The 11784-nt window shown below is 39.0% G+C and overlaps 1 protein-coding gene across 7 annotated transcripts in view; it reads left to right on the top strand.

The window, feature by feature from the left end:
• Window positions 1-880: 880 nt before the first annotated feature.
• LOC124947940 (protein trachealess) overlaps window positions 881-11784 on the top strand; it is an 85986-nt gene continuing 75082 nt past the window's right edge. Inside the window, exon 1 of one of the 7 annotated variants that reach the window (XM_047490778.1) lies at window positions 881-2605. In XM_047490778.1, the coding sequence (XP_047346734.1) occupies window positions 2193-2605 (413 nt within the window). In that variant the 5' untranslated portion in view covers window positions 881-2192. The remainder of the gene's footprint in view (window positions 2606-11784) is intronic. The other 6 variants (XM_047490779.1, XM_047490780.1, XM_047490782.1 and 3 more) reach the window with 6 other exon arrangements.

Below are 11784 nucleotides of genomic sequence, written 5' to 3'. Positions count from 1 at the left end.
TACAATTTTTATATTAGTTATTACGACATTTGTAAGAATAGATGATTATAAGACGATAAAGAAGATACGAGAATTAAAAAAAAAACAATTATTTATAAAAATTTTAAAAAGATATGTAATTTTCTTATCTATCAGTAGAAAAATTCGAGACAAGCGTTACTATTGTAAAGAGAAGAAGCGTAAACGAGACGACTCGTTCGGGCAAAGTACTAATTTGTAATTTACGAGAGAAAAGTGGAACGAGGGGATGTTATACACGAATGCGCGTTAACGCCAGTAAATGAGTTGAGACAAGATGTATTATTTTTTTCGTTTACGTGCCTGCCCTCAACTGACTCGCCTCTATGACTCCTGTGGGGTTCTCTTCACCCTTTATTCTTTCTCTCCGCAGTTCCTCTGATTCTTTGTCCTTTGCTTCGCTTATTTCCCCACCACCCTTGTTTTACCTTCGTAGAAGACGAAAGGGTTGAGAGAGAGAGAGAGAGAGAGAGAGAGAGAGAGAGAGAGAGAAAGAGAGAGGGAAGGGCCAAGAACTGTAAATTACCAAGAGGGCATTTTGATTAAATTTTTTATTGCTTCTGCTAAGGCGTGCACAACCTGCTGATTTAACGATCGCGCTTCGTAAGTTTTATAGTCCCTTCGTTGGACCGAATCTTTTGTGGGATAAGAAAGGAATCATTTGTATTACGTGTCCTTTCGATGTCCAAACTGATTTTTTGATTATCTACTGAGTCTAGGATTGTCAAGATCTAAGAAAGGTAAATATGTTAATTTTATATCTTTGGGATCATTTGTATAGTCTGATTGTCAGACATTAAGAAATCCAATTGTATGTTTTTGTATTTTATGATTTAGCTTGATAAGAATCATTCTCACTTTTCTAATCTAAGCCTATGAGCTTCAAGGAATCAAGTATAATGTTGATTTTGCTATTTGTTAATCAATGAGCGAGTTTAGGATTGTTAGGATACAAGAGATCAATTGGTATATTAATTTCGTTTTATTTCTTTATTTTTGAAAATTATTTGTTTATTCTAGAATTGTCAAGTTTCAAAGAAAGTCGTTTGTCGATTTTTCTCTTTGTTTGAGTTTATGGTTTGAGTCAAAAAAAAAAATCTTTAGGATTTGATGGTATGTAAATTTTACTATTTGGATGGGTATTATTTGCGAAGTTGAAAATTGTTAGTTTTGAAGGAAACGAATCGTTTACTGACTTTTTAGTTCGCAGACTTGGTAGTTCTCCAAGTCAATGTAATAAATAAATGTCCTACTGAACGAAAGACATGATTTCTTTGAAAATCGCTACAAAAGCTTAGTTGTATGAACCACGTGTAGGAGTCTTTAGGATTCGCGATGAGCTCACAAGTGGACGATCGAAGGAAAGGTGGTGCAAAGGGTGGTGGTGGCGCGAAGAAGGGTGGTGATGGTGACGGTGGTGGTGGCGGTGACGATGGTGGGGGCGGAGGAGGCGGAAGGTGTCACGTGGTCGGCAAGAAGCTCCGCCTTCGCGGCGTAGCTCCAAGTACGGCGCGTCATTCATGGCCGAGCTAAAGGCTACGCCAGCACTCTCCGCCGCTTCCGTCCGGCTGCAGCAGCGGCTCTCGCGAGAGGAGATCTCCGTGGGACTCCTCGTCGTCTTTGTTGTTCCTCATGTGATTTCGTGTGTCTGATTTCGTTTATCGCGTTAATCGGTGACTGCTTATCAAAAAAGCACGACGAGTGTCTCCCGATCGTTATATTTCGTTGAAAACATATTTGTGTTGTTGTTTTTATTGTTATCAGTGAGGACATGTTGTTGTTATTAAGAAAAGAATGAAACTCGCGATGGTGAGTGATCGGGCGATCGATCGATCGGTTGATCGATCGATCGCGATACGCCACCAGGGTGATACCAGAGTCGAATAGGGCTCGAATTTAGTGCGACGAGGTATAGATCGAAGTAGAGAAAGAAAGAGAGAAAGGGGAAGAGAGAGGGAGAAAAAGAGAGAGAAAGGGATAGAGGGAGATAGGGCGGTAAGAAGGGAGGGAGTGTTGAGACGAACAAGTAGGGTAGAATTTAACAGGGTTTTCGTGGTGATTTCGACGCGGAAGAAGTTGAAAGAAGAGGAAGAAGAGGACGAAGAAGAAGAGGAAAAGGAATAGGAAGAGGAAGAGGAGAAGGAGGCTCGACGTTCGTGGTGGAGGCCTGGCTGATGCACCGTGGCTGCGGCGGCGGCGTCGCCGGAAGCGGTGCTGCTGCTGCAGAATCCGGAAGTGCTGCTGTATCTGCTGCTGCCGTTGTTGCTGCTGGAAATACCAGTGGAGATGCGACGGTATCAGTAACACCAGAGGAACGTTCTCTGGAGCATCATCGTCATCCTGCTCATCATCATCATCATCACCATCATCATCATAATCATCATCATCATCATCCGTCGGCAATGCCAGGTGCTCCAGGTTTTCACTGGGGTGCCATGCTGGCAGGGCACCACGCGGCTGCCGCCGCTGGCATGATGCAGCCACCTCTGGCTGCGCCAGGCGAATACGCACCAGCACATCATCATGGGGCCACACACCCCGCGATGCCTATGGATCTTCACGTTCACCAGGGCTTCCCCTACTACAGGTTCGTCGCGTATCTTCTCTTTCTATACACTTTATTGAACGCCTATCAGTTTGTTTATTTCAAATGTTTGTTTATATAAACCCAGAGCACTTAGTTGACGGTAGGTTCGTGGAACTCGAGAAAAGAATTTTATTCGATCTTTATAGGAGCATATGCTCTTATTAAATATTTAACGTACTGTATCATGTGGATTAATATCAATCGAGTTCCGATGTATTACTTTGTAGTCTTTACTTTTGTAATAAAGATTGTATAGAAGAAAAATCGATAGCTATGAATGGTCTTGGTGATCTTGTTTACGATAATTAGGGAGAGAAAGAGAGAGAGAGAGAGAGAGAGGAAAGAAACAATTTAAAGGAGAAGTAAAATCGATCAACCTGAACAGATTTTTGTTTTTTGAATTAAGATTCAATGATTCAATTAATTATATTAATTATTCGGAATGTTACGAAATTTGAAATGTCACTACATTAAGTATGACACTTGTTGCTGTCCTCAGTCCTTAACACGTTGTCTTCTCAATCTCGAATCTTATGCCTTCACACGAACGATAGTCTCTACCTCCGGAAATGTCGTTGACTGTTTCACGAGTCGCTTTAAGTGAGTTGCCGGTTATTTAATTCGTTACTTAGCGATCGGTCGTTCCGGCGGGAAGCTTGGCAAAGTTTCTCCTCGCGTTCTTTACGCGTTCATTTTGAAGGACATTCAGGGTTAGAAAGATTGATAGAAGCCTACTCTAGTAACGTTCAATGCAACTCGGCAATGGTCATTTCACTTGCGATAGATGGTCGTACATACAACTGGGTCAGCGCACGGTATCTTCTATTGCAGTTAATTATAATACAGTGACGTAGAAACGGGGCATCTTGCACGTATCTACATAAAGACTAACCGAGGGAAGACTTAGGCAAACTCGTTCGATATTTTAAAACAAAAAGGAACATAAATATATCCTGCGACTTGTACGAATTTATTAAAAACCAGCATTTAATATGTTTCACCGTTATATATTTCACATTAAAAAACTAACTTCTAAACCAGGAAAACCTGCTCAAGTGGGTAATACTGATCTAACTGATACATGTATCTACAACTACGTTATGGAGAAAGTCCCTCGGATTTTGAAACGTTTTATTTCGTAACGTTTTCGGCACGAGTTATGAAAACTTTTTATTGGACAATATAACTGGGAAGATATTTGCCGTAAAAAAAAGTTATCATATAAGTGTAACCAAATAACTGTCTGTACTTTGAACGTGAATTTCATTTATTTTAACGATAAGTAAGATATTTTGAAAGAATCTTGGACAAGATAAACGATCGATGTGCAATGATAAAGAGAGAAGGAGAGAGAGAGAGAGAGAGAGAGAGAGAGAGAGAGACAAAGAGAGGAAGAGTTTTGAACACCTGATGTGCAAACAAGTGGTAATTAGTATCAGTACAAGAGAGTGCATCTGTCTTCGAGCGCGGAAGTACGGTCGCACAGGCATTGAGAGAGTTATTGAATGATGGCTCAGCCAACTACTAATGGGGCCGGACGCGCGCGAACATAAGGGATAGTAAGAAGCACACGGGCAGTAGAAGCAGTCGTTGCTGTTGCTGTTCCAGCGACAGCGAATCAAGGTTGTTGTCGTGTCTCGTTAAAGAAAGAAAGAGAGAGAGAGAGAGAGAGAGAGAGAGAGAGAGAGAGAGAGAGAGAAGATGCTTCATCGTGGTTGATCAGAAATTCTTTTGGGTGATCAAAGATCAAGGGCCTTTTTGCGATCTTTGATAGGTATCAGTAGCAAGGTCCTCTTGCTGGCAATCAACAATGTTAAATTATATAGTATATTAATGAAAAAAAGCTTCTGGGAGAAGATAAGAGAAGAGTTTTGAAATGTGTGCTGAGTCGAGTGCGTGAACGCATGCACATACACATATACATATATCTATATACGCGTAGGACGAAGAAGGGAGATAGTTCGGTAAAGGCAAGAGGGTGGGAAGAAGAAGGAGAAGAAGAAGAAGGAAGAGGAGGAAGAGGATAAGAAGAAGAACAAGAAGAAGGAGCGCAGGAGTCCGTTCAGAGCCAGGCTGGCTGCCGCTGACCAACCGATAAATAACTTGCTTGCGTTTTTATCGGCTGGACGTCGCTTCTCTTATACGCAGCATGATAGTATATATGTATATATTGATGTACATGTATGTGTGTATGTGATTGTATATGTATGTGCATGTAAACATATACAACACTTCTCTTGGAAAAGTAGAGTTGGTGGACTAGGGCAACTCTTGCCAACACCGAGTTGCGACTTACACCCTCTTTCTTACTGCCCTCTCAATTCTGTCTCTTTTTTACTCTCTCTTTCTCTCTCTCTTTCTCTCTCTCACTCTTTCTCTCTCTCTCTCTCTCTATCTATTTATCTATCTATCTGTCTGTCTGTCTCTTTTTTCTTTTTCTCTTATCTCTTTCCATAGTTCAGCAGATTTTTTCGTCTCGAATTCTTTTAATAAATAATATTTTCTTCGAGCATCACACTGGACGAATATCGTCGACCTTTACCTCATCCTTAGATTCTCCTCTCTTCTTTTTCTTCTTCTTCTTTTTCTTCTCTTTTGTTGTTTTCCTTTTCTCCTCTTTCAGCAGCCTACAGCAGAGCGTACATACGCGAGCATCAGACATCTAGAAGACATCTTCCCCTCTTCTTTCTTTCTTATTCCTTCCTTCCTACCTCCCTCCATTTCTCGACCTCCACCTCCACCTTCACTTCCATTTGTGTTCCTCTTCTCTCGATTCTTCGGTTAAACCACCGTGCAGCCCGGTAGTTGGAAGCCCAGACTTTTTTCTCGGCTATCGGCCAGTGGATCGCGCTGCGATGCTGGACTGCAATCAGAATTGATTATAGCCTGCCGAAACTCTGGCGCGGCGTGCTCATATTATACAACTTGCCCGCGGCCCTTGCTCCGTTCTATCCCTCTCTCTCCTTCTGTCCATCTCTCTCCCTCTCTCTCTCTCTCTCTCTCTCTCTTTCTCTCTCTTTCTTTCACTTTCTGTCTATCTTCTTTTCTCTCAACGAAGAATCTTCCTCGTCATCGTCGTCCCCAAGATCACTCTTTCTGTTCGATATGCACGCGAAATTCGACGATATTCGACGTCACTGACCTGACCGACCACTATCGAAAAGACAGCTTCACGTTTTTTTCCGATATTTTATAACAGGTTCTGCAACATTGTGGGCTTATTTTCGATGAGATTCATGTTAATAGTATGGCGTAAAGAGAAGATGTATCTCTTTTTTTTTCTTCGAACGAACATGGGAAAGTAATGTCACTGAGGATTGAAGGATTGAAAGTGTTAATTATTTGGGTGGAGGAAAAGGGCAGAAGCGGAAACGATGTATAACAAATTTAATGTTCCCTCTCTCTCTCTCTCTCTCTCTCTCTCTCTCTCTCTCTTTCTCTCGAATTAATTAAAGAAATTTATCGATCGTCAGGAACGATCATTTTGATTTATTTTAATTATTTTCGTTTATTTATTTTTGATTGTTTTTGTATCCACTTTGTTTTTTCTCAATACAGGATATTTTTATTGAGGGTTGACAGAGATCAATTCGACGTTGAACAATAAAGAAAAAAAAAGCAAAGAAAAGGAAAAAAAGAACTTAAAAGCTCTTCTCTCAAGCGGCTAGACACCGCTAATCCATCTTTCGTTCGTGAGTAACTTTTTTCCTATTGGATAATGGCCATTATAGGACGGCCAGAAGAGCGAGCAAACGCCAAGCAACAAGTCGTTTTCGCGCGGGAATTACCTTGGCCTCCAATCAAGTTTAATAATGTAGATGCGGATCAGTGGATAAGAACAGGCTACTGATATCGGCGAGGGGTCCCTCGTTCGTCCGATGGCTTACGATCCTCGTTGCGTTCTCGACTTCCAATCGATCCTCTCTCTATAATCGATAGATCGCGAGCCATTTACCTCGTACTAAAATACTCTAAAATCCTATTCGGGAAATGGTTAGAGAATAAAGAAACTAAAAGAAAGAAGAAAGAAAAAGATGAACAAAACAAAAGAAAACAAAACAAAAAACAAAAACAAAAATATACCAATGAGTCCAGCTCGTGCTGGAATTAATTGCCGATGATGTCACGGATTATGTATCCGAAGTATTATATATTAACGATCTATCGATGTTAAAGAACAAAAAAAAAGAAAAAAAAAACAGAAAAAGAAAAAGGGCAAATATCGAAGGAAGGGTCGAGAAGTTCTTATCGTAGTAGGTTATCAATCGTGGGAGAAGGTACGATATGGACACCACCAAGTGGGTTTAGGGTGAAACTGCAGAGGGGTGGATATCAATCTAATAGTAATGAACAAGCGACTCTGAAGCCAGAAAGACTTTGAAATATACATTATGCAGGGATTATGTTTATGCATGCGGGAAAGGTGGTGAGAGTATTTTTCTTTTGATATAGATGCCCGCGAGAGAAAGAGTGTTAGAAAAAGAGTATCTCTGGTTCTTGTCGTCGTGGTCTACCATACCGTAGGATGAGATTTGAATAAAAGTATCTGTCGTACTCTCTCACGATTGGGAAAGCGCGATTCGCTAGATGCTTTTTCTTTTTTTTTTCTTTTTCGTTTTTCTTTTTCCTTTTTTATTTTCTTTTTTTTACAACTGCGTGCTCTCATTAAATATGTATAGATTCGCACCCCCGGACTCCTGCTGGCTTTTTCTTGCCAACAATTTCACACACACACACATCCCCCTACCACTAGCATCACTACCACCCTATTGCCACTCTTTTTCTTACTTTACTTGTGTGCTTCTTCATTCTCTTTTTTCTTTCTTTCTTTTTTCTTTTCTCCTTATTTCTTTCTCTTTATTTTTCTTGATAATAGAAGTCACAGAACGATTACGTGAAACATATGTCTCACAGATTGTAGTCTCGTATACATACACGGACATTTTCCTCGATTTTGAGAGGGAATGAACGTTAGGAAAGAGTCAGGACGATTCTTTATTAAGATGCAGTGTCAGCGGCGGTTTCATTTCTTCGCGAACAAATGGTCCGCGAGTTATCACCCTCGTAGAGAAGGGGAAATACCAGAGAAGAAAAAGAGAAAAAAAGAGAGAGAGAGAGAGAAAGAGAAAGAGAAAGAGAAAGAGGGAGAAAGAGATAGAGAAAGAAAAAGTGTGAGTGCAAGACCCTTCCATTTAAAAAATGTAAATTCGTTAATGCAAGTAGTGGGAGCGTGAAAATTTGTTCCCTACTCGAACTTTTTCCTGAGCGAGTTTCGCGGCAAGCAGGCACCCTATTACCTGAGACTATTATCCAATACAAAAAATCAAATAAAGTATGCTAAGTTACGCTTCGAAGACTTTAGGGAGTCCTGACTATCAAACGGGGTTCCGTTTGAAGGGGTGTCTTCGAAACATTTTTTTTTCTCTGTATTTCTCTCTCCCTCTCTCTCTTTTTCTCTCTGTCTTCCTTTCCCCATGGATTCATGAGCAACACCAACAAGCTTAGGGTACTTTCTTTTAAGTTTGAAGAAAAAAGATTACGTTATGGTGTCGAGGAAATAAATAAATAAAGAAGGAAAGAAAGGAAGAGAAAAACACGAATGTATATACACACACACACACACACACACATACACAGAAAGAGAGAGAGAGAGAGAGAGAGAGAGAGAGAGAGAGAAAGAGAGAAGGAGAGAGAAAGAGAGAGAAAGAGAGATAGCAAGATGCGAGTTCGTCTTTTGAGTTCGAATTTGTACTAGAGGAAGAGAAAGAAAGCTCCGTGAGTCGGTTAGATCGAGCTGAATCGAGTTGATAAGGTTAACTGAGAGATACGGGGGCGTAGGGAGGTCAAGTGATCGCGTGGGCGGCATCGCTCGGCCAACAGAATATACCGATGATTAAGCTACGCATACAAGTGTACTCTAATACTTACAAGAGTGCCCTCACGAAAGTCCTCCTTTCCTTACAGAGAGTAAAGTCGATTCTGACTAGTTGACACTTAGTTAAAGAGGTTTACTCCGATCAAATTTTGGTGTTGACCTATATTGAAATGAAAATATTCAAATTTTATTGAATATTTGTCTTTTTGTTAAATTATTTGAAAAATCTATTCACTCTTTCTCGTATTTGAATATATTTTTATGCTTTAGTAATATCGTCAGTGGAAAGAGATCGAAGAAAAATATAAATGAAAGAATAATAATTATCCGTTGAATATTTATGATGACATATAAGGAAAATTGATTTAAGTACATCCTAATCGAATCAGTTCTAGGCGTAGACATTGAGAAGAGATGAATCAGCGTATGAGTACATTGTATTCGTGTTAATTTTCCTTTATGAGAAATAAAATCGATTTCGAGTAGTTTATACTTCCTTAGAAAAGGTTAATTTAATTTTTTACGGAACTTTCATCTTTTCTCGTATTCTATAAGGTTCATTGTTTAACAATATTGTCAATACATTATAAATAAGAAATATTTACATGAAATTACTTATCGAATATTTATAAAATATTTTTAATAATAAATCAATCGTCTCACGAGAATCAATCTAAATATGTTCTGATAAAACCAAACCAACCGTATTTTAAGAAAACATTTGAGAAAGTTTGGAATATTCAAAGTGATATGGAGTAAGAGATGAATCAGCGTACAAGTACGTTTTATTCATGCGAATTTCTCATAATATTCGCGAGAGTTTTTTTCTTTATTCAAAATATAGTCGAGTCTGAGTACATAACACTTCCTTAGAAAGTATCATTTTCATTTTTTGCATAATTTGTAATTTTTCTTGTATCTTGTATAAGTTTATTATCTTACAAACAGTATTGTTCATACAATAGAAACAGAAAAAATATTTAAAATATATTTTAATTGATTATCAAGTATTTATGAAATATATCTGTCAAATAAAGATTCTAACGCAAAATATTAATTATCAAATATTTATGAAAAATTGTTATCAAAGAAGTGATTGAAATAGATTTTTGAAGATATATGAGGAACTTTTGAATACTTGAAAAGATACCGAAAGAGAGAGAAAGAGAGAGAGAGAGAGAGAGAGAGAGAGAGAGAGAGAGAGAGAGAGAGAGAGAGAGAGAGAGAGAGAGAGAGAGAAAGAGATGAATCAACATACGAGTACGTTTTATTCATGAGAATTTCTCATAATACTCACGAGAGTCTTTACGCAAAGCAGAGTCGATTCTGAATATTTTATGTCTCTTTAGAAACAATTACTCTTATTTTTTTTTTATTACACTATCGCCCGTTTTATATTCTAATAATAAAGTTTATTACTATTATACAACACTATCAATAATTCAATACGAAATAAAAACAACAGTAGTAAAATATTAATTAATTGACAAATATTTATGAAAAAAAAATTTCTATTGAATAAGACTCAATGATATCATGATAATCGATCTAAGTATTTACTTTCTGATTAAACCAAATTTTTCAAAGACATTTGAGGAAGTTTGGGATATTCTTAGAGAGACAGATAAAAAAAAAGACAGATGAGAGAGAGAGAGAGAGAGAGATGAATCAGCGTGCGAGTACCTTTTACGTGACTTTCTCATAGCACTCGTAAGTTACATTCGGATGTACAACTCACGCTTACGACTCTCTCTCCGTCGGAGATCCAATGAATAATACAGCCGCGGCACAATTAGCTCCGCCATTTTCAATTTAATCGACGAATTATCAACCCTTCGGGGAACACGAGGCACTCGTTCCCGCAAGAAAAGGCTCCCATACGGCGTACACCAGACTGCGTTTAGAGAAATGAAATCCATCGTGCTCAGCAGGCAGTGCTTTCGCGTCCCAAAGAACTTCGTAGAGAGATCTTGCTTTTATCTTTTTTATTATTTTATTCGACGCGTTATCGTGCTCGACATCGCGCACACTAATCGTAACGTTCGTCGATTGCCAAAACGTTAATTCGAGCGAGCAAGCGAACGCGAAAACCGATCATTTTTCATGCAGGAATAATGATAAGCCTTCCGCCATGATTTCCGACGTTATTCCGAGATCATATTTAAGATTCGATAAAAATTATACGATACATCGTGGAATGACGAAGGAGAAATAAAGAGATATACAAAAATATTCCCGTAGCCTGAAGCTTATCGTCGGAGTCGATTTTTATCGTAGTTTTTTTTTGTCGGTTATTTTGAGAAAGAAAAAAAAAATGAAAAATGAAAAAAGGGAAAAAAAAAGAAAAGAAAACTATCATTTTATATATGTAACACGTTGATTTTTCCAATCTGTTTGAAAATTTATACCAAGGATAAATAAATAAAGAAAGAAAGAAAACAGGCAAGAAGATTTTATGAAAACGAAACATTTTCTTACGGGACACATAGAACGTTGTAATTTACTCTTGATCATGAGTTTACGAATAATTTACGAAGGATAACTACCTGCCTCTACCATACTTTATAATATATTTTACACATACTTACCTATCTATGGCGTGCGTGCGTGCGTGCGTGCGTTTGCGAATGCAAAGAATTCTCCAAAAGAAGGAATTTTTTTCTCTCTAAAAAAACGATAAGAAAAGAAAAAAGAAAAAGGAAAAAAGGAAAAAGAAAAAGGGAGAGATAAAGAAAGCGAGTAAAGTGTTATCAATGGACACGAGCCCTCGTTTTCCTCTGCGCTACGATAATAAAGATCCTACCTGGGAATGGGGGTATACGAGGGGGAGGAAAGTAAGAACGCAGTTCGCGTTAAACGTCTGTTGGTTCTTGGATGCAAATGAGAGTCCGAGTAGAATGCATATCGTTGGACCATAATGGTGAAGAAAGAAAGGCAAGGAAAGGAAGAAAGAAGGAAGGAAGGAAGGAAGGAAGGAAGGAACGGGTGAGAAGGAACGAAGGTAGGACAGGCACACGCGCGTGCACACGGAGATCCATATATTAACACGCGCGTGCTCGTGACGCGATCGACGACAGCCAGGACGAAGGACAAGCTGCTGCCTTCTGGGTTGGCAGGCCCTTACTAAAGGTTCCCCCAAGCTTTTGCATCGTCTTTTGCGAGGAGTCACCAGTAGGATCATTGGAAACTCAAGAAGGTAACACGCAGACATTTAGGCGCCGGCCTACTCGAGCCAATAAATCGAAGGATGCCTCATTACTAAGCATGTCTCTTTAATTGAAATCTCGTGTTTTTCCGTCGAACC

This window comes from Vespa velutina, chromosome 3 (genome assembly GCF_912470025.1).
Source record: "Vespa velutina chromosome 3, iVesVel2.1, whole genome shotgun sequence".
Lineage (NCBI taxonomy): Eukaryota > Metazoa > Arthropoda > Insecta > Hymenoptera > Vespidae > Vespa > Vespa velutina.
Note: the sequence above shows the minus strand (reverse complement) of the source record. Positions and strands in the feature narration are given on the sequence as shown.